This window comes from Phalacrocorax aristotelis, chromosome 15 (assembly GCF_949628215.1).
Source record: "Phalacrocorax aristotelis chromosome 15, bGulAri2.1, whole genome shotgun sequence".
NCBI classification, from domain to species: Eukaryota; Metazoa; Chordata; class Aves; order Suliformes; family Phalacrocoracidae; genus Phalacrocorax; species Phalacrocorax aristotelis.
Window position 1 is genome coordinate 13,513,985 of NC_134290.1, and position 21,198 is coordinate 13,535,182.

General features: G+C 50.6%; 1 protein-coding gene across 2 annotated transcripts in view; it reads left to right on the forward strand.

The window, feature by feature from the left end:
- The window catches only part of MMP17 (matrix metallopeptidase 17), a 68,585-nt gene that overhangs the window by 34,167 nt on the left and 13,220 nt on the right, over positions 1–21,198 (forward strand). For both annotated transcript variants that reach the window (XM_075110210.1, XM_075110211.1), the window contains exons 2-4: positions 9,072–9,204; positions 11,090–11,216; positions 18,924–19,207. In XM_075110210.1, coding sequence (XP_074966311.1) covers positions 9,072–9,204; positions 11,090–11,216; positions 18,924–19,207 — 544 coding nt within the window. The remainder of the gene's footprint in view (positions 1–9,071; positions 9,205–11,089; positions 11,217–18,923; positions 19,208–21,198) is intronic.

The window sequence follows — 21,198 nt, forward strand, 5'->3', positions numbered from 1 at the left end:
AGGAGGCGTGCTGGGGGGACGTGCTCCCTGGCTCTGGGCGCTCGCCGGCTGCCGGGCTCCAGCACAGAGGGGAGCTGGCATCCAGGAGAAACGCCTGCCTGGGGTTCTGTGTGAGCTTTGAATGCTGCAGATCATCCAAGTGCAGCTGCTTCAAGAGCAGTGGGTGGCAGGTCTCATGGTTTCCAGTTGCTCCATCTCTCACCTGGAGTTGGGCTTTTTCCTCCACCCTGCCTGGTCACTGTCTCTCCTAGCTGGACTCATCGGTCGAGGCCGAACTCTGGTTCATCCTCCGTAAATGGAGCCAGAGCGAGCCCGTGAATTAACCCAAGCTCCACCATGCTCCATCACACAGATGAAGCCAGGCACAGCCTGGGTACCGGCAACACAGATGATCCAAAGTGGATTTTAAAGCACATCCAAACTCTGCTGCCAGTATTTATGTGCCATATGTTGCAGTGGTAACTACGTACTGTGCTTCTCAATGGAATAGAGTATTCGGGTTGTTTAGATCCCCCTGGCGAGGTTATTGGCCTCTGGGCCCACCAGAGAACTAAACTGGTCGCGTTTTTATTTGCAAACATTGGCGCTTTCCATTTTAGTGAGCAAGGCTGGGGGTATTCAGGGAGAGCCAGAGTCCCAGGTTTGCCGTTCAGCACAGGATACGGCCGGTGGCATCCGTCACCAGGACACGGTGCTGCCAGGGGAGAGCCTCCTGCGCCCGCCGCAAACGGCCTCTGACTGCACCCGCACGAAAGCAGCAGGGTTATTTTCATAAACCATGTTAAGTAACGAGTTACATGGTTTAGAGCTACTTTTGCAGCAAGATAAAAGAATGCTAATTCAGTCATTTACCTAACTTCCCATCATAGTTCCAACAGACTATTATACGCCAGGTCTTTCTTCTTTTCCTTCCTAAATAACTCATTGATGAAAATGGATGCTGCGACAGGCAGCATTATGCAAAACTGGGGCTGATTTAAAAACAAAAAACTATTCCCGTTGAAACTCCTTTTTGATGGTCATGTGGAGTTTCAATTACACACACATTTTTTGCATCGTCTTTGCCTTCAAGTGGAAAATTTCAGGATGTGCTGAAAATCTCCACCAAGAAAAATGCACGTTTATGTTGAAAATACAGTATAAACTGTACCTTGTTCATATATTTTGTCACCTTTTCTTACTCTGAAAAGAAACCTAAGCCAGCTGTAGTAAACACTGTTCTGCGCTGCGCTGTTCTGCCGGCTTTCTATGGGTGGGAATTGGTTCTTTGATCTTCAGTTCAAAGAGGTTGAGAAGGCTGTTTCTGTGGTCTGCAGAGAATTTCCTTCTGCTCCTACATCTCTTGATTAACTTAGTGTTTCTGGGAAGGCTCTTGGTATCCATCCAACCAAAGAGATGCTCACACCTTGTGTAACATCTACCGAGGAGTGGATGAAGTTTGCTTCTAAATCAGAACAGACTTCCTCCGTGCCTGCCTTGCCCCATGGAGGATGTCATCCCCTGGCACCCAGGAGAGCCGTAACACGAGCAGAGCCCTGCAAACAAGCCTTTGAGGCTACAGGCAAGACCTGATCACGTCTGACGGGACCCGTAGGCAGCCAAGTTGGCATCCAGTTGCTGGCTGGGAAGCGAGCCGTGCCGGAGCAGAGGTGCTCTCTCCGCTGGATCTTTAATGACCTGGATTTCCCAGGTCCAATGTCATCGAGTGGTGTGATCTGTCCCTTGCCAAGGGACCTGCCATCTTCAGGGCTTCTAGGTTGTGGCCTTTTGCAATGCCGCTGTTGTTAACATAATTGAATATTTAAAGCAAGGGGGAGGGAGAGGAAATCATTAGCAGCTGCATTAACTTCTACCCTGGATTCTGTGCACAGCGTTCGCTCAAATTAAATAGCTGTTTGGATTCAAGCGACTCCTCTGGCTTGAGCTAATGAAACTGGTCCCACAGTTCAGCAGTGGTAGCAACCAAAATCCTGGTTCTAATCCAAACTGCAGTTTTGTCTCCTAATGAATTAATCAGCTGATTACGTGCGTGCGATAGCTCATTAGAGAGGTGCGTGGCAACCTTTGGAAGGAAATTATTGGCTTTGCGTGGCCCGGAGCCCGTTACATTGCAGGAGCGTGCTCCTCGGAGTATTGCAGCACCATATGTGTTGCTCTAATTAATGGGCGTTGTTCCTGGGGTCGTTTGATCTCAGGAAAATGACTGTAAAAATTTGAATACTGTAAACCTCTGGAAACTTGGAAGAAAAACTCAAACAGCCAAAAGCAATTTCCCTTTAATCTAACTTGTGGTGGCGGTGACTTTTCTTTTTTTTTTAATTATTTTTACTTTAAAAGCTTCCACCCTATTTAATAGTAGCTGCAGAGATAAAGTGAAGTGTAATTTGGAAATTAGTTCCGGATGTTTGGGTTGTAGCTTTATTTTAGTAATCTGGGTCATTAATTTTGTTGAATAGTGTGTTTGGATTTTCTTCCCCTGCATGTGTGAAGCGTGACTGCACCCAGGGTATAAAGGAACTTCCAGCAGGAAAGGAAGCTTTCAAATTCCTCTCCCCGCTGGGTGACCCTACAACAAAGCCCATTTCTCTGTGGTTATCTGGTGTGGACGGCAGGAGACGACTGCTGGGGTGTTTTGTGCCCCTGCTGCAGCCGGGGCTGTTGGGGATGGTGGGGAGGGACCTCAGCGGGGCTGCCTCCACCAGAAAGCCAAGGGCCAGGTTCAGGTCAGGGCAAGGGTTTAGGCTCTCAGCCATGACAATAAGCTTTTTAAATGAATAAAAGCAACTGGTAGCTTGATTAATGAGCAAAGGTGCAGTTTGGTAAAGCTTTTAAAGGAATATTAATGAAAAGGATCTTTTGAGTGAAAAAAACATGCTTCTGCTCAAGCCTTGGAGTGCTCTGAAAATTTGGAAGTTGGGATATACCAGCATGCTCTCCGTGCGTGTTGCACAACCAGGGAGTCTCTGGGCGTGTGTTGCAAGTCACTGCGAGGGCAGCCCCTTGCTGCAAAGAGGTGTCTCTGCAGCGGTGGCCGTGGCGTGGACCAGGGGGAGGTGCCCACGGTGTCCCAGCTCACCACCCTTAGAGCGCTGTGGGTGCTGCCTGCACGCCTGTCAATGGGGGCGTGAATTTAAACCCAGTTTCCTCCTCCAGCATTGACGAGATGGGGATGGAGCCTGCAGAGGAGCCAGGTAGTTCTCTGCTCTTCTCTCTGCTTTGCGATGTGTTGGGTAAAACGACATCCTTGAGCAAAGGGATTAAGGCTGGGTTTTTTTCCCTGTACGTCTACGCAACACCAAGAAAAAAAAAAAAAAAAACCACCCTGAAGTTTTGGGGCTAAGCTTTAGACACATGGTCACATTATAATAATACAAGAGCAGGCAGAAGCACAGAACTGGCTTGGGTAGAGTTTTTCTGCTTGTCCTGATTTCTGTTTTGCTGTTTATCCTGTTTATCCTCTCCTTGTTACCCTGAATGAGTTTGTCTTCTTGTAAACGCCAACCTACGACCCTTAAAAAGAAATAATCAGGAAGAAAAGTTGCTGACTGAGACTTTTTTTTGCCTGTGGCAGTTGAATAAGCCCATCAGCTTATATAATATTAATATTTGTAAAAGCAAACCTACAGAGCTTATAAATCTTCCATAAAAGAGGGACAATATCTACATCTATTTTAAAATGAAGCAAGTAAGTAGGTTCTAGGACAAAAGGGTATTGATACAAAGGAAGTACATAGATGAAAGAAATGAAATTGCCATTTTAATCTGAAAATTGGCTCCGTATAAGTGATACCAGAGACTTCACTGCTGCTGGAGCCAGCGTTTTGCTCTGGGCCATCACCTGGCCCTGGAGAGCCACTGTCCCTGGCTGCTGCCGCAGCAGCATCGCTCCCCGCTATTCCATTCAAATGGGTTAAGCAGTAAAAAAAAGTCCATAATTGAAGCAGGGTTTGTTTGCAGGGGAGAAGTTTTTCCTAACTTTGTGCCTTCTCCAAAAGAAAAAAAAATTATGTGTAAAAAAAATTCTGCAGGTTTAGGTTCTGTTTACCATTTTTTAAGGCAAGAAGCAGGCTTTTCCCCATTACGCTATGCCACAGCAGCACGGGAACCAAGGCGAGAAAAAATCATAGAGCATATGTTTAGCCAACCAAATGAGCAATCTGTCTCTGAACACGCGCACAGAGCACCTCCGTGGAGGAACGATGCTGCTGCGTCACCCTTAACATGGTCCCTTTTCAAAGGAAAACTCTGCTTTGAAGCAGTTCCTTTAAGACATCTTCTATTGGGTACCTCCTGTGGTGGGATGGGAGGGGTAAAATCAAACTTTTTAAAGATTGTAGGGGTACAAGGCAGGGAAAACCTCTTTTTTGGGGTGGTTTGCTTTTTTTTTTTTAGTATTTTTTTCTTCTCCCCCTTTTCCCCCCTACAGTTTTTCCTCATTCCTGGAGTTGTGCTGTCTGTCGGTGGCTGGTCCCATGAAAGCGCAGGGGACGGGGCATGGGCTGCACCCAGAGAGCCTCCGTTCCTGGTGCCTTGGTTCCAAGAGATGAACGTGTTGCGATGGCTTTTCCCCGCTGCCTGGGACACGGCGTGGGTCCCGCCGTCCCATGTGGGGCAGGGTGGGATCTCCAGCCCCACGCAGGGACGGTGTTTTGTCAATAAACACCCCGACTGTGGTTTTTAAGGGGTTTGTATGTGCTCAGCGCTGAGCGGCGTGAGGGCTCTTGCTGGCAGCTGTGTTTATCCATGCAGTGGAGGGGAGGTGCAGATGGATGGATGGATTTGGACATTTTTGCCAGGCATGCAGTTCTTCCTTTTTTCTTTTTTCTTTTTTTCTTTTCTTTTATTTTTTCCTGGCCCGGAGCACAATAGGAAGCCTTTCATTCTGTATTGCTCAATGGCAGAGCTGGGTCAGAAGATCCATGGTGGACTTGGCTCTCTCCCTCCAGCTTTCCCCAGCCCCATCTTTGCTAACTCCCAGCACCGGAGGAGAAGCCCATCATGTGGGTCTACTTGCAGCGATGGCAGTGTTGGCCGGGTCTGGCCCGGCAGCCCCCCGTGGTTGGGGTAAAGCAGAGCAGGGGATGGGCCGCCCCAAAGAGTTCCCAGTGTCAGCAGGCAGGACCAGTAGACGGGACACCAGGAAATACCATTACAAATATTTTATAGATTAGGAATTGGGCGCCAGAGACACAGTGAGGTGGGACCCTGTGAGTCCCAGACCGAGGTACGTGCCCCGGGCCATGGCATGAGCTATGTAGTGAAGCCATGCTCGTTCCCAGCTCGTCTCGGAGCTGGGAGATGGTCAGGCATTGGCTCAATCTGAAGTTTTTGGTGAAGCAATTTTTTTCGTCTTAAAATAGGGAGTTGCTGAAGCTGAATCTTCTCATGGGATTAGGTCAATTCATTTAATGCAGCACATTTTTAAGGAAAAGTTTTTATTGTGCCAACTCAGGCAAGAAATATGTTCAAAGAATTTTAGCATTCAGCTCAAATGAGTATTTCATTTAAACATTTTAAGCTAATGAGAGTTGGGAAAAGAAAGCTTTTTTTATTTAAAAAAAAAAGTGGAAATAAGAAGGGAACAGGTTGAAGTTATCTCAGTGGAAAATGTTTTCATATTTTTCATTTGTGGAAGTTTGTAAGTTTAGCTTTCGTCCTAATTAAGGACAAGAAAGTATCTGAAAAGCTTTCACAGGGCACACAGATAATTAGCCAGACAATTCCTGCTGGTCTTTCTCATCTCCAAGTCCAGCTGCATTTTCCCTAATGAAATTTTCTGCCACAGCAAAGGTGGAATGTGAAAGTTCAATATTATGGATCAGCTTTGCTTACAAGGAGAGAGGAAACCGGCCAGAACCTGTACACTGGAAAAGAGATGAATGAGGGCGATGTCACAGAGGTCTATAAAATTATGGAGAACCTGAGTAAGGCATGATAAACATTATGGTCTAGATGAAAAATCGCATGTAGGAAAATCAGTGCTTGCAAGGTAGATCAGGTGAAGGGCTTGTCATATCTGCCTGTTCTTTCCATCTTCTCTTTAGGGAGGCCCCCATTTGCTCTGGGGCATCCTCTTGTGCTTTTCCTGTCCCTTTGGGTCAAGAAGGAGAGGAAATCAGCAGGACCTTGGCTGGGCCTTACCATGCCTTTGCTTTCCCCAGCCTTTTGCTGCCACCTCCTTCTCCAGGAGGACCTGAGCAGGGCCGAGCTGCGTACATCTCCGGTGTAGCAGCGGCTCCGCTGTCATTAGAGGATAAATGACACTGTCTCCACGGCCAGGGAAGAAACCAAATTAAACCCCACCACGCTCAGCAATTGATGGGCCGGCTGCGGAGCTCCGTGTCACAGCCGATTTCTCATGAACAATCAGGGGCAAATTGTATCTCTAATTTCTGTCACAAATGTTTTTGCTATGCAAAGGGACAAATAGGAGCAGGGAGAAGGGGAGAGCGCGCTTGGCCTGGCCTTCAGCCTGATGGTGAGGGAAGGCTGTGATGATGCTAACGTGCTCCGAGCAGGGTGGCGGCTAATGGAGTTGCATTAAGTAACAAGGAATGGCCAGATAAGCTGCTTTCGCTGGCTATAACAACACACCACCCCACTGAAATAAGGCGGCTGGGAAGGAGGGTGAGGAGGGAAATGAATCGCCGGTGAGAAAGCCGGCACAGGAGACGGTGCTCCCCAGTGGAGAGCCACACCGTGCACGGGGAGATCTGTCGTAAAGCTCTGGAAGTGGGGGCTTGCCAGAGAGGGGCTGGGGACGCCGTGGCGTTCGGGGTGGCCGCTGCAGATGACGCTAAGCTGAGACGCTCAGACTGTAGCGATAAGCAGGTACTGACTTTTGGCACTAATCTCACTACAATAAATTTGTGGCGTATTGACTGCAGTGGAAGTCTAGATCGATATCAGTCTTCAAGAGGCTCAATAGCTCAATGTTTCTTTGATACAGATAAGGAAAATAGAGGGTAGGTGTTTATGGCATCCCCTGCATGCAGTATTATTATTCTTTGCGGATCCTTCTGCCGAGGTAGGGGAGGGGAGCAAGAAGGAAGGTAAGAAAGGATTTAGAAAGATAATTCACGAGACATTTTAAAAAGCAGGTGTAAGAATGAGATTTATGGCATTTTTTTTTCATCAGTTTTAGGCTGAAAAGAGGAAGAGAAAGATCTTCGTAAAAATGTATTGTCCTCTGAAAGACAAATTCCTATCAAATAAAGGCCTTGGGTTTAATGAGGCACCCGTGGCAGGGGGATTGCTGGCACGTGCTGTGCTTGCTTAGGCTCTGGCAAAGAGGGGCCCACGGGTGTTCCACAGGTCCCTGCTGCTTTCTGGTGGTAGAGGTACCCAGGCCTGGCTCTAAATGCTTTAAGGCAACTGGCGGGGAGATGGTTAAACCAGGGCATGTGGAAATGCTGGAGAGGAGGGCACAGAGAGAAGCGCCATTTATTTCTCTGCTTAAATAAATCAGTCAGTCCTGTCAGGGGCTGCGGGTGACCGAGGTTTTCAGCTTCACCATCAAGCCAGTCCTGGCATCTCTGGTGCTGCTGGGGTGAGCATGACTCTGCTGATTTATCCCCTTGAACAAATAATCTGAAGTTAAGAAACCTGATATTCTTACAGTGGTTTGGGTTTTTTTAAATCCATTTATGTATATTTTTTTTTAAATGGCAGGGACCATCAGTCACAAGAGGTGACTTTTTGACATTGCCAAATTTTAGGGGAAGGCTGTTGCAGGGTTTTCCTCTCCCCTGTCCCCGTACCCCTCCCCACTGTGGAAGGAGGATGATGGCACTGCTGGGAAACTGCCAGGTCTCACTGGGGCGGCGTTTTGGTTCCTGGAAGCCAAGACTTTGCAGCGCTGATGGTACCTGGGAACTGGTGGGAAGGGACCAAGCCGAGGTCCCGCAGTGGCCTGAGGAAGCATCTTGGCATGTTACATCTCCATGATGTTTTTCTCCGGAGGGCTCAGGTTTTTGTCAGCCTGAGGTCATCCACCCCAGGTCTCAGATGACTGCGCGGCTCGGAGCAGGGGTCAGTGTCTTCATGGTTGGGTTTGTTTCCAATCAAAATCCTGAAGTTGTGGAGGTCAAGATAAAACAAGCCACCTTCAAGCCATCAGGGTGCATTGAGGGGACTTGGACTGCAGGGTTGTCCTCATCCCCATGTCCCAGCTAGTCTCCACCAGGTGAAGGGAGCCTCTGCCAAGCTGTTTGCATCCTTAATGCATTGTTGTCCCGAAGCTGGGCCACCATGGCCGTGCCTGGACTGGAAAGCAGCAGGACGTCACAGCGGGTTGATTAATGTCAGAGCACTTTGATGGCATTGCAGCAGGTTGGCTGAGGGGACCCGGGAGAGCAGGCACAGCCCGCTTGTGCCGGCGTGTGGGGACTTCCAAAGGGTGCTTGGCCGCAGAGCTGTTCCTCGCACCCCTCAGGGGACGCTGTGACCTTATTGTGGCACCCACGGGGGACAGCAAAAGTTTAAAGCACAGCACCTATGGTCGGAGAGGTCAGACCGAGACAAAGTTAGGCAAAACCCAGCTGCTCTGCTGCCTCGGCCGGAGGCCAGCAAGGTTCCTCCATCAGACCCCGGGATCCTTCCCAAGACCCCCATGGGCTCCCACTGGAAGTGAGGTCCTGATGGAGGTGGCATTGCCTGGCCCTCTTGACAGGCAGTTTTTTCCCCTCTCCTCGCTCTCAGCTCTGCCAACAAGTTTCCCCTAAGAGCTGCCAGCGTCCGAAGGGAGAATCAAAGGCGTCTGTGTGACCCTCGGGGTGGGGCTGTGCTGCCGCCGCTATCAAAGATGGTCTGGAGCCGGGTGGGAAGATTAGATGTCACCCTTGGAATGCGTGAAGGTCGCCGGATCCCATTACTGAAGTGATGTGTACAGATCCATCCTGACACGTCCATTTGTTACCAGAGACCACGCAGTTCGATGGGGAAGCTGGGTATAAACATGTAAATGGGAAAAGTATTTCCAAGCGGAACGGACGGGACCTTCGGACCATCTTTCCTTGCATCTATATTTCTTTCCTTTCCTTTTCTCATCCCCGCTTCTCCCTGTTTTGCAGGACTGGCTGACGAAATTTGGGTATCTGCCTCCTCCAGATCCCGTCACAGGACAACTGCAGACGCAGGAGGAGCTCACCAAGGCCATCACTGCCATGCAGCGCTTTGGGGGGCTCGAGGCAACAGGGGTCCTAGGTCAGTGGCTCGCGATCCCTCCTCTCTCCGGTGCAGAGGATTGCAGAGACAGCTCCTTGCAGAGCCTGGGAGGAGAGGGGACTTGGCGCTGGGTTGTGGAGTAGCATCATCTCCAGGAAAAGCTCATGCGGGTGTAACATACAGCCCAGTTTGCAGCTGTAAGAGTAATTACATGGCTCAGGTGCTTTGTTGCCTTGCGCTTTCAAGGACCTGAGGCAAGCAATTATTTCACCAGACCCACACACCCTTGGGTTTCCCATCGTGCTTAAAATAGCTCTTGGTGTGCTCAAAACAAAAAACAAAAAAGGAAAAGAAAAGAAAAGAAGACAGAGAAACTAAGGCTGATAGGCTGTCCTGTTCAAAAGCTTTAATTGCAGCATCACATTGAGTTGAACAAAAATCTGATTAAGCCTCCCAATTTGTCTATGCAGATATTCTGGGGCACAGCGCAGGGGAGGGAGGAAGATGGAGGAGGAGCTCCTGCCCGTGGCACATACAGCCACGAGGTGCCTGTGGAGCTGGTGAGGCTCTCCTTGGGCACCCCCCCAGTTGCCTCCAGCCAGCTGCGAGCCCGTCACCCTCGCCGGTGGCCCCGGCAGCCCGCAGCACAGGGCGATGGGTGGCTTCTGCCTGACGTGGCGGCCACATCTGGCTGGGAGGGAGCAGTCCGAGGGCCGGCTGAAGCGACCCAAGTTCCCCAGCGTGGCCAGGGTCATTCCTCTCAATATCCTCATTGAGGGAAGGAGAAAGCCAGCATTATCCCGGCCCTTGGAAGGGTGCCTGTCTGCCCTCCTCCCCTCCCTCCCTGACATGCAGCCGCGACCTCCCGCCACGTGGCCAGCTGGCTTCCTCTGCTCGGGACAGCATTAATGAGAAGCTGCTAATTAGCAGGCCGGTCTCTGTCTATGCCGGCACCCCGGCTGCCCTCCGTCGGTCCCTGGAGCAGCTGCCGCCTGAGCAGCCGCTGGCCACGTCCCATTGCTGGGACTTTCCCTCTCTGCTCTTAATTGATCACATGCAATTATTTCTCTTCCACCTTATCACAAGCTGCAGGAGGCCCGGGAGCAAGGGTGGCCTTTCGAGTGCATCTGCATTTTCATTTTTGGAAGGGGTGTTTGAAACCGGCCTGGGGGAGCTGCCCGGGGCAGGTCACGGGTGTGGGTTTGCACCTGAAAACAGAGCATTAAGTAAAGAAGTAAAGCCAGCATGGCAAATGGGTGAACAACTTGTCTGCCTTTCAGCAGATGAGAATAGGGGCTTTAAGCTTTCATTCAGTTTTAAAAATAAATAAGGAGTATGAATATTCTCCAAATGAGCTGCTAGCTGAACAGAGATATAGTTTACTTACACGTGAACGTGTCTCTGCTTTGCCAGGGGAATAATGGGAAATTGAGCAAGAAGGAATAAAACAGAATAATTAAAAATTTATGTTTTAGAATATAAGCAAATCTGGCCACAGGTGGTTTTCCACACAAATTTTTGAGGTCTGTAAAGTGTCACATAAGAGGTCACCTGCTGCATTTTCTTCTGAAATCAATAAAACTGTCCACTGATGGTCACAGCAGAGCTTAGCGCCTAACCCCCGAGCCATGGGATGTCATCTCCCCTGGCCTCCTGGCAGCCCCAGCTGGTGGCTCCTTTGAAGAAATGGGCTTTCAGCAGGAATTGCTGCTGTCACTGGATGCAGCCGTGGCACGGGGGGGGGCTCAGCACGCCCTGGGTGTCACCATGGGTGATGCTGGGGCTGGTGCCATGCTCCAGCGGGCACTTGGGCATTGCCTTTTGCTCTGCTGCTGCATCCCCAGCACTTCCCACCTCCCTGTCCCACCTGGAATTTCTTAGCCCACCATTCCCATGATTTCTATTATTTTTTTTCTAACCCTAGATGAAGCTACGCTGGAGCTGATGAAGACCCCTCGTTGCTCTCTGCCCGACCTTGCCACCACGGAGGCCAGGAGGAAGCGATTCGCGCAGGCTGTTACCAAGTGGAGCAAAAGGAACTTGTCTTGGAGGTAGGAATTCATCCTCTCCTATTGAAATGTTGTGGCAAAGGGCTGATCCCACGCAGACCTGGGCTAAATAGGGCTTTGTGATGAGTTTCAGGGCGACGTGCTAAAACACGTTCCCCATGCGCCAGACTACTTATTTAAACTCTTCTTCTGCCAACCCCAGCCTTGCCTTTCTGGTCCCACTCGGTCGTGGGCTGGGAATGGGGTGGATTTGGCCAGTGGATTAGCTGGGAACTTTTTGCTGCAGTGCAGTGGTTGGAGCATCGTTTCTCTTGAGTTCCTTGGGACTGTGCGCTCTCTCAAGCAGCTGCCGCAGACTTGGCTCAGCACAGATCGGGCTGCTTCTCTTGCCCCACCTGAGCCCAAGGGTCGGGAGCATTTTCTGGGTAATAGAGTGACTTTTTTTCTCCTAGCCCTTGCCACAGGACAGTATTTTTCCCTTGATGTCAGGGAGCAACGTGTGTGGGTTGCTCTGAACCTGCAGCACGCAGAAGTTCGGGTCCAACTTCCAGAGCCCCCCGCCGTCATCCTGCAGGTGAGGCTTGGCAAACCAGCTGATCCCTGTCCCACCAAGACTTGTGCTCTTTGGGACTCATTTTTCCTCCCTCGAGACTGTGTGCTGCAGCAATTGTTCCTCCAAGAACCGCTGAAGAAAGGCGAGCCCCACAAGATGCTTGTACTATCCTGAAAACGCATGTGGATGCTTTGGAGAGAGCTCCCTCTCTAATTAGAAGCTTCTCTTTGATCTTGACGTAGTCCCTAGAGCGAGTCCACCTCCCACTGCAGTAACAAATCTCGACTTGGCTGTCGCTGTTGGCATGTGTTGAAACCGTGGCCTTACCAGGGATTTGGTCCATGTTCCAGCATGTGCCCCTGCGACCTTATTTTCAGAAAAGATAAACATAATTCAGCTCCAGTAAGAAACAATTTTGGCTAATGGACAACTTCTTGTAGAGAAGTGACCCACGTTATAAAAGCTCAGCCTGTCCCCCTGTCAACCAGCCCCATCTTGAAGGGGAAGAGGAATAAACTTCGTATTTCAGAGAGGAAAAAATCCCTTTGGGTGAAACAATAACACCTGCCCTGATGTCCTGTGAGCTTCCAGAGCCAGTGCGGGGGGGTGGCTCGCGCACAGCCCTGACCTCGGCAGCTCCTCTGAGCAAAGCTGGGCTGCACAACCCCGAGCTATGTGCCGCGGTGGGGCCGGCGCGGTGGCCGGGCGGCGCGGTCGGGAGCCCGGTGCTGCAGGTACCGCCAGGACGCTGGCCGTGCAGGCACAGTGTCCGCAGTGCCCGGCTGCAGCGAGGCGTGGAGCGGGCTGTTCTGGTGGGTGCAGCCCCAGGATGCCTCCCACCCCCTTGGAAACTGTGATGCTGCAGCAAAGATTGCCATAAAAAGTGGTTTAGGTCTGAGACTATTTTATATGTGTGACATTAAAAAATCCATCTCCTGACAAACTCATTTCTGCTTTTTATTCTTTGATCCTTTCCAAGATCTTGGCTTTTGTTCAAGAAAGGGCTGTATTTTATAACTGCAGGTTGTATAAGCCAACAGAAGGCTATAGCATTATAGAAACTCCAACATCGTATTTACATCCAACACTTGAGATTAAAATAGCTTTTTTGAAACTGCCATGAAAATCTGCCAATAGAGACATAAAGTTTTATACACTTACCTTTTCCACATTGGTTGAAGATTTTAAGGAAAGAAAACAAAACCAAGTTCTAGTATGCGGTGCATTTAAACATTGAAGAAACACCTGAACGCTTGCAGGGCTGGAATAAACAGCTAAGCAAAGCTTTATGAAAGGACGATCTTGGAATAGGCCCCTGTGCTGATGGAGGGGGCACTGTTTGGAAAAGAAAATTTGATAGGCATGTAGGTTGCTCGGGTTTCTTCTTTTTACTCTTGAGTACAGCCAGCCTCTGGCACTGGAGGGCTCAGGGAGCAAAACGGTGCAGGCTGCATCCTGCGCAGCCCGCGGTACAGCCTCAGAGCATCCCGGTACACCGTCAGACACGTGTGGTGGTCTGCGCCTCATCTCCTTGGGACATTTCCAGGATACTACAGCATATAAATCTTCTTTTCATGGCATTTTCTTTCTTATTATTTTTTTTTTTCTGCATTGGACATCGGTACCAGGCACTTGGTAAGCTGATGAGGTGGCAGTGGGACAGATTTGGGATGCGGCTGGAGCGGGAGCGGCATGCTGCGGATGCCCTCTGCTGGCGTCAGCGCCGGGACCTGCTCACAGCGACTCCCCCGCACGTTTGTAGCCTGTTTTTTCCTTTTGCTAATTTTGCTTTATTGCTTCTGCTTATGCCCCGCAGAAGGGAAGTTCACAGCCAGCATCTCCGTTTCTTCCCAGGTGCTCGCTGTCTCCTTGCAGTCAAGGGAAATGCAGCGTTAGGGCCGTGCCCCCTCTCTAAATGCTTTGAATTCCTTGGGGAAGGGGGAAGCCGCCAAAGCTCAGCTGTCTAAATTTTCCAGGTTTTCTCTTGCTGAAATCTCAGCCTGGTGCTGAACTGAGCTGACTTTCATCCATCTTTAGTTAAGGACAAGTCCCTGGTGCCACTTCATCAAAGCTGCAATCTTTGACACTGAGATGCTCAGGACGTGGGGTGCTGGAGCAAACGCAGGTAGTGGGGGAGCCCACCTGTGGCAGGGGTACGCCACCATCTGAGCTGAGATGTGAGTTTACTGAGGCAGGAGGGGTGGCTGCTGGGCAGGTACTGCTGGGTAAAGGTGTCCTGGTGAGGCCACATCTGGGGGGCTGCGTCCAGTTCTGGGCCCCCCAGCTCAAGAAGGGCAGGGAACTGCTGGAGCAAGCCCAGCGCAGAGCTGCCAAGGGGATCAGGGGCTGGAGCATCTCCCTTGGGAGGAAAGGCTGAGAGACCTGGGTCTCTTCAGCCTGGAGAAGAGAAGGCTGAGGGGGGATCTCATCAATGCCTATAAATACCTGAAGGGCGGGTGTCAGGAGGATGGGGCCGGGCTCTTTTCAGTGGTGCCCAACGCCAGGCCAAGGGGCCACAGGCACAAGCTGGGACACGGGAAGTTCCCCCTGAACATGAGGACAAACCCCTTCCCTGTGCGGGTGCCAGAGCAGGGGCACAGGCTGCCCAGGGAGGCTGTGGGGTCCCTTCCCTGGAGACATTCACCCCCCGCCTGGACGCGGCCCTGTGCCCCTGCTCTGGGGATGCCTGCTCCAGCAGGGGGTGGGACGGGGTGAGCTCCCGAGGTCCCTTCCAACCCCCGCCAGTCTGGGATTCTGTGCGCAAGCCGGGTAACCCCAGTACCACGCTCCAGCCCCACAATGGACCTGATCCTCCCGCTTCCCTCCTCTAGTAGGTGACACCCACCCTGGGGACCTCCTAGCCCAAGCCCAGCTGGTCGCAGTCAGCTGTGCCCCCCTTGCCTGGGTGCCTGAGGGCAGCAGGAGTGTCTCTCCATGGTGCGGAGCTGCTTGAGGGATGTCATAACGTGCCCATCACAGGCATGTGGGACCCTTGTAGGAAGAGCCCCGAGCGGCTGGAGCGGAGGGCAGGCAAGCTGCCACATTGGCATCTGCCGCCAGCACGGGGGCACGATGGCTGGGGTGGGCAGTGAAGCATGGTGGCCCTGCTCTGGCAGCCCTTTCCAGAGCTGCTGCTCCTCTTGCAGCCTGAGATCTGATTTCATCCACCTCTTCTCCCTGGGATGGATTATTCCTGTGCCAGTGCTCATTGCCAGGCTGCAGGGAGCTGCCTGGCGTTATGTGCGTGTTAAAGGGCAGGAGAAGGATTCTCACCCAAAAATGTTCGGTAGTTTATGCAAAGTGCTGGGAGAGCTGCAGTGGGGGGTGCAGACAGCCCCACTGCGTTCCTCTTCTGCCTTTGGGGTGTTGTAGCATCAGGGTAGCACCGGATCGGGGCTGCCGTGCCACGGCTTGTGCTGCGGGTGGCTCTGGGTGGCTGGGAAAGCGCCTTTGCCACAGCAGCAAGCATCCACCCTTTCAACTGTCCACTCTTCCCCCTCCAGAAAAATCAATTTGGGTTTATCAGGCAATCCTTCGCCTGCTGTGTTTGGTAGTTATCAGCATTTATTTTATTTCTCTGTGGTTTCAGGGCTGCAGAAGGTGAAGGAGTGCTTTCATTAACCAGCAATTGATTTCTCATACATCACTAATACTCTTCCACTTTTGTCTTTTGGAGGACAAAAACCAAAAAGGAACCCAGAAATCAAAATAACCATTGGTACGGGTGCCCCTCATAGCGAACAGAGGCAGATCAGCCCACTCTGGCCTCCACTTGCTAACCAGCTCGGACGCAAGGTCTCTTTTGGATGGGGCAAGCGAAGAAGGGGACTCGGGGGGGCGTGTGAAGAACCGGCAGCAGCCGGGTGAAAGTCAGCTTTTGTTTGTTGCGGTGCTGCCGCCTGGGTCAGCCCTTAAAGCAGAGCGGAGACGTTCTCCTCGGCATCCGGTTGTGCCGCTGACACCCCTGTAGCCGCCGTTTCAAGCGGCATGGCTGATGCTGCCTCGCGCGGCCCCCTCCACCGTGGGGACGGGTGCTCCTCGGGGTGTCCCAGCGCGTGGCTTCGCGGGGGCTTAGGGCTGCGTTGGTGGGTGGCCGGAGGGGGACTGAGCAGCCTGGTCCTCATCACCTTCCCCGTGGCTTGGCAGCGGCCGCCGGGAGGAGAGAGGTTTCTCTCCAATTACTCACATCAGGCTTTTGCCCGCGCTTGGAGCTCTGTAAGGGGAGTCTCAGGAGGGATTAGCATCCAGGAAGGAGCACGGCTCTCTGCTGGGTACCTAAGCACCATTTGCTACAAATAATAATAATAATCAAGGTGGGAGGAAGCTTATTTAGTCCTGCGTGCATCAGCATGGTGTTAGAAATGTGCCTCCTTTTCAGTGGAACTGGGTAACGTGACGCCGATGAACATCCTATCAGCATAATAGGCTTCTCCTAATCTCATTGAAAACAATTAGCAGAGCTCCGGCAATCAAATCAGGTGCTGAATTGAAAAACCCTGATGGGATTCTCTTGAAAAATAACAATGGTAATGAATAAAGGATGGAGGATTTTTCACTTACACCTGCAGCATGCTAATAAAATGTGGGTCAGCTCAGAGGTGCGAGACCTTTTCTAAGAAGCAAAATAAGTATTGATACTGTTTATGCCTTAACCTAATGTTTCTGGAGCCAGGGGTTGCGATGAATGTTAATAGTGTTTGTCTCTTTAGACAGGGCTTTTCATCCACTGTCTTTTTACAAGGGAGATCAGATTTATTATCCTCATTCTAGAGCTGGAAAGGGAGGGAAAGAAAAGGAAAGCAGCTCAGGCAGTTGCGTGGGGCTTGAGGAGGGAAAAGCGGATGATGTCCCCAAATCTGAGCCCATGCCCTAGGCGCCAAGTCCTTGGAGATAGGTCTTTATTCCTGGACTAAACATGGTGTGTTTTACACATATAATGACCTGTTCCATAGAGATTGAAGCAGCAAAGGGTTTACTTAAGTCCAGAGGAGTGTTGTGGAAGGTGAAGACACCAAGTTAAAGAATATTTGGAAAGAAGGTGGCCTTTTCTTTGTACTGTAGAGGTTTACATCCAGCCACAGTCTCTTCTATAAATTAGAAGTTGCTTGAAAATTGTCTTTTCTGATCCTGTGCACATACTGTTTGTACCTCTATGCTGTCTTCTTTACAGGTGTTTTGTCTGAATTCCTACAATTATCTGACACTGCACGTATGCAAACTCATTTGGTTTAGTAGTTACGGTCTTTCCTTGCCCGGAATACTTTAGCGATAGCAAAGGCCTGGATATGAGTGGTATTTGCTCATCTGGCTGCGACGTATTTTGCCTAATCAAGCCATCTCATTCCCACTGTCTCTGGGATGTCGTTCCCTGCTCTTCGGAGAAACTGTTAGTGAGATTTCTGCTTGCTTTCATGAGTCCCTTTTTGTTCTGCCCTGGATTTAACCCTCACTAGTTTTGCCCAGCTCAGGGGGTGGTACCCACCTTGCACTGCATGTCTCTGAGGGCATAAGATATGTGCAAATATTTGGGAAAGCAAGAGCATCCAACCTCAGTCAGCGAGTTGTTCCTACTCCCCTTCGCTGATGCATGCTGCCTCCCAGTACCCAAGTCGCTACTCGTAGGAAGAGCTTGAGCGACGTGACACCCCTTTCTGACGCCTGTAATTACCTCTAGAGGTTTAGTCAGGCCATCACTTCACGTCGGTGCTGCGGAGCGGTGTAATACTGAGCGATGCTCTCCCAGCTATATCATGCAGGAGGGCAAGTGAGGTGATGATAATTGTTGCTTCAGCCTCTAAAAATCTGTCAAGCCATGAATATTTCATGAACACTTTGGTTGGTGTACTGGTACACAAGAAATAGCCATTATTACCGGGATAGAGCTGGCCAGATATTTTCCAGCAGAATTAGTTTTTGTCAATAATTACTCAGTCAACAGTACATTTTCCTGGAGCATGTTTATTTTTGTCAAAATTGTCAATGAAAGATTATCTAAACACACTCTTTTAGAAGCCAAGGTGCCTTGTTGCGCCTTTGTCTTTTCGCCTCCCCTATTAAATCAACAATGTTAGGAATTCTTTTTCAAGGTTTGGTTTTACAGGAAACATTGACTTTTTTTCATTCCAGCTCAGACCATAAAGGGAGGTTTGAATCACGCAGCTGCAGGGCAAATGCCGGCACACGGCTTGTCCCACCTGGCTTCTCTTGCAGGGCAAGGCAGATCTGGGGACCAAGGGATGCTCTGCTGACACAGAGAAGCCACTACAGCCCTTTGATGTGCGAAGAACTGTCGTAAGCCCCCACTCATCAATGCTGTTTCTACCAAGAAGCAAGGCAGGAGCTTCTCAACTACAGTGCTCCATCAGATAGCCCGTCTCCTGCAGGCAATAGGCTGGAGGCATTTTGAATGTGATTTACATAAAATGCATCTTTTCCTCTTCCTCCTTGTTATGGATTGCAGTCTCAGAGACTGCTGGCAGCGTACTGGTTTCAGAGTATATTTTATACCTCCAGCAGACATGTTGGGAAATATATGGAGGCAGCAAATCCGTACTGGATTTCCGTGTGCGTGTAATACGAATGAGGAATGACCTGCTGTTTGTTGCAGGAAAACTTATGGTCCTGTGTGTGGTGCAAAGGCTTCAGAAGTCAATAATCTTTGCATGTTTGGTTTGCACTTGAAATGAATAAGTGGTGAGGAAATAATTGTTGATATATCTGAAAGGGAGCTTGAAAAAAGAAATGGGTGAGCTCTGGAAAGGGACTCATGGCATTGGCATTTCCAAGGCTGGGCAAGGGTGGTAGACCTGGGCATTAACAGCAGTTTGTGCATGAAGTGTGGCTCTGAGGCTGACTGTCACCTGGTACAGCAGGATCAGGAGGTACCAGGGCTCAAATCCTGGTTGTGTTTCACACCCATGGGGTGTTTCACGCTCTGGTGGGGCAAGACTGGCCCAGTATTTCCAGAGGATCCAAACTCAGTCACTGAAATCCTCATAGCTCTGGAACTGGTGTGACTCGGAGACTGAAATACACATCTAAAAGCATGTGGGTGCACTTTGGAGGTGTGCTAAGAGCTCTGGAGGCCTCACTGAGGCTCTGTGATGCACCAGGCACCTGCAGAGCCCATCCTGGTGGTCCTCAGAGAAGATCTTTTGTTCTATTGTCCTATCGTCTTTTTGCCCTCTTTATTTCAGAGTTCGCACCTTCCCGAAAGAGTCCCACCTGGGCCATGACACAGTCCGAGCCCTGATGTACTATGCCCTGAAGGTCTGGAGCGACATCACACCGCTAAATTTCCACGAAGTGGCAGGTAACAACGCCGACATCCAGATAGACTTCTCCAAGGCAGATCACAACGATGGCTATCCCTTTGATGGACCTGGTGGGACAGTGGCGCATGCTTTCTTCCCTGGAGACCATCACACGGCAGGAGACACCCATTTTGACGATGATGAGTATTGGACCTTCCGATCATCAGGTATGTTGGGGTGGGAGAGCTGCAGCCGAATGCATGTGCTCCCAGCTTCCCTCTTCTTTGCTGGTGGCTGGAGTGGTTTAGTCTGTGCTACACCTTCACCCCAGGCTTGCAGGTCCCAACACCTTCTTGGGTTCTCCATTCAGCCTTGCTAGTGAAATGACAGCAGCCAGCATCGAGGACCTTCTATGTTCCTGGAGGCCTCAATGATATCTCCTTGTTTCTCCCCATCATATCAGCAATTGCAGAGCTCCCCATCGGCCACCCCCAGTCCCCGTCTCTTCTGGGAGCTGGAAGGTTGGGTGTGTGGCTGTTGGAGCTCTCGGATGGGGACTGTGTTCTCTGACTTCACCATCTTTTGCATATCTTCATTGCCACGTGCCCTTGTTTCCTATTTTTAAAGCATAGTTATTAGCTGACCTGCCTGGGAAGGGCTCTGTGGTCCGCAGGGAAAAAGCTCCCTGTGAACGCTAGGTTTTTCTGCCATCTCGTGTCTATTACCTGATATCAGTACGGTTACAAGTTACAGGGTTTTTCTTTTTTACTTCATCTCGTCTGGCTAGAGCAGAGTTTTAATAAGCTGAGGGACTTTTAGAAGCAAGCATTCCTCAGCTGTGCAAGCCATCTGCAGGGATCAGGTCCCCAACCTTCGTGTCGGGCACGTTTCGACAGAAGCATCTCCTCTGCAGTCGCCAGCTGCTAATTTACTTGTCACACCACCTCCTCCGCCAGCCTCCCAGCAGGCTCCTGCTGCCTCAGCTTAATGATTTCGTTTAGACCTAATCATCTTCTCTGAAACCAGCTAATACCTTCTTTCTCCCCACCCCTCTCCTCCCTTCCCATGAGTTGACCTCCATCCATCCCCGCTGAGTGTTCATGGGCAGGAGGGTTCACCAGACGTGCTGGATGAGGTCAGGGATTAAGGCTAAAGGTCTGGACGGGCTGATTCTGGAGGATTCAACCTGCTCCTTGGTTCATGATGCTGTGCAACCCCACCTGACGTCTTACAGGGAAGGAAAAAAAAAAAGTAGCAGCTCTGCTTTGCAGACATACAGGGCAGAAGCAAGCGCTGAGGTCTGGTAGCTTGCCGTAGCAGACGTGTTATGTGATGAAGTAAGGAGTGGTGCTCGTTTTAGAGCTGGTGGTTGGGAACGCGCATCGTGAAACAGCCTCGTGTGGAGGAGCGGGCTCAGGGCTGGCGGCCCTGCAGGGAGGATCCCTCCAAGCATCACCGAGGAACGAGGGGATGAGCCTGATGGTGAGAAACCTGCCCTCTATTTTGAAGGTCTTGGAGCTATCCGAGCTTCATCTTTTATTTATTTGTTCTCCCAAGTGATTCAAAAATAACAACTTGGTAGGTGATATAAAAATATCCCCAAGGTTGTCAGTTTGGCATTAAAATGTCAGAAAGCATATGTCTTGTTCTCTTCTAGTGCCGGGGAAAAAGGCGCATGTTATAAAAATCCTGGCTGTTTACAGACACTGTAAATAACAGTCATCAAGGAAAAAGCAGAATTCAGTAAAAATATCCCCCCCAACAACCTGAGCCCTGTAGGGAGGCGCAAAGGACTGTGCAGGATCAGCCACGGCTGCTTCTGCACGACGTCTCCTTTGGCCCCACGTGCGTCTCAGGGAACGTGGGGCTCCCCTGAGCTCCGTGCAGACCTCAGCTTTCCAACCTCACTGCCTTTTCATTACAATGCTTGCAGTCGTGATCTTTGTAAGAACCCTGCTTAAAATCATTGCCACGCTCTGGTATTGCTCGGCAGGGCATTGCTGTGCAGCGAGGGGCAGCAATTGCACGGGCGCTTTGCCCAGCCGGTCTGGAGCTGGGTCGTGGGAATGCACTGAGCAGGATCAGTCCCATAGGGCTCCTGAGGGGAGCTCTTCCTTTGCTTTGGCAGCAGTGGTGGAGGTTTGGAAGCAGATATTAACCCCTGTTGAGATCTGACCCGAGTGCCTGAGGCGCAGGAGAAGACCCTTCGTTAGAAGGA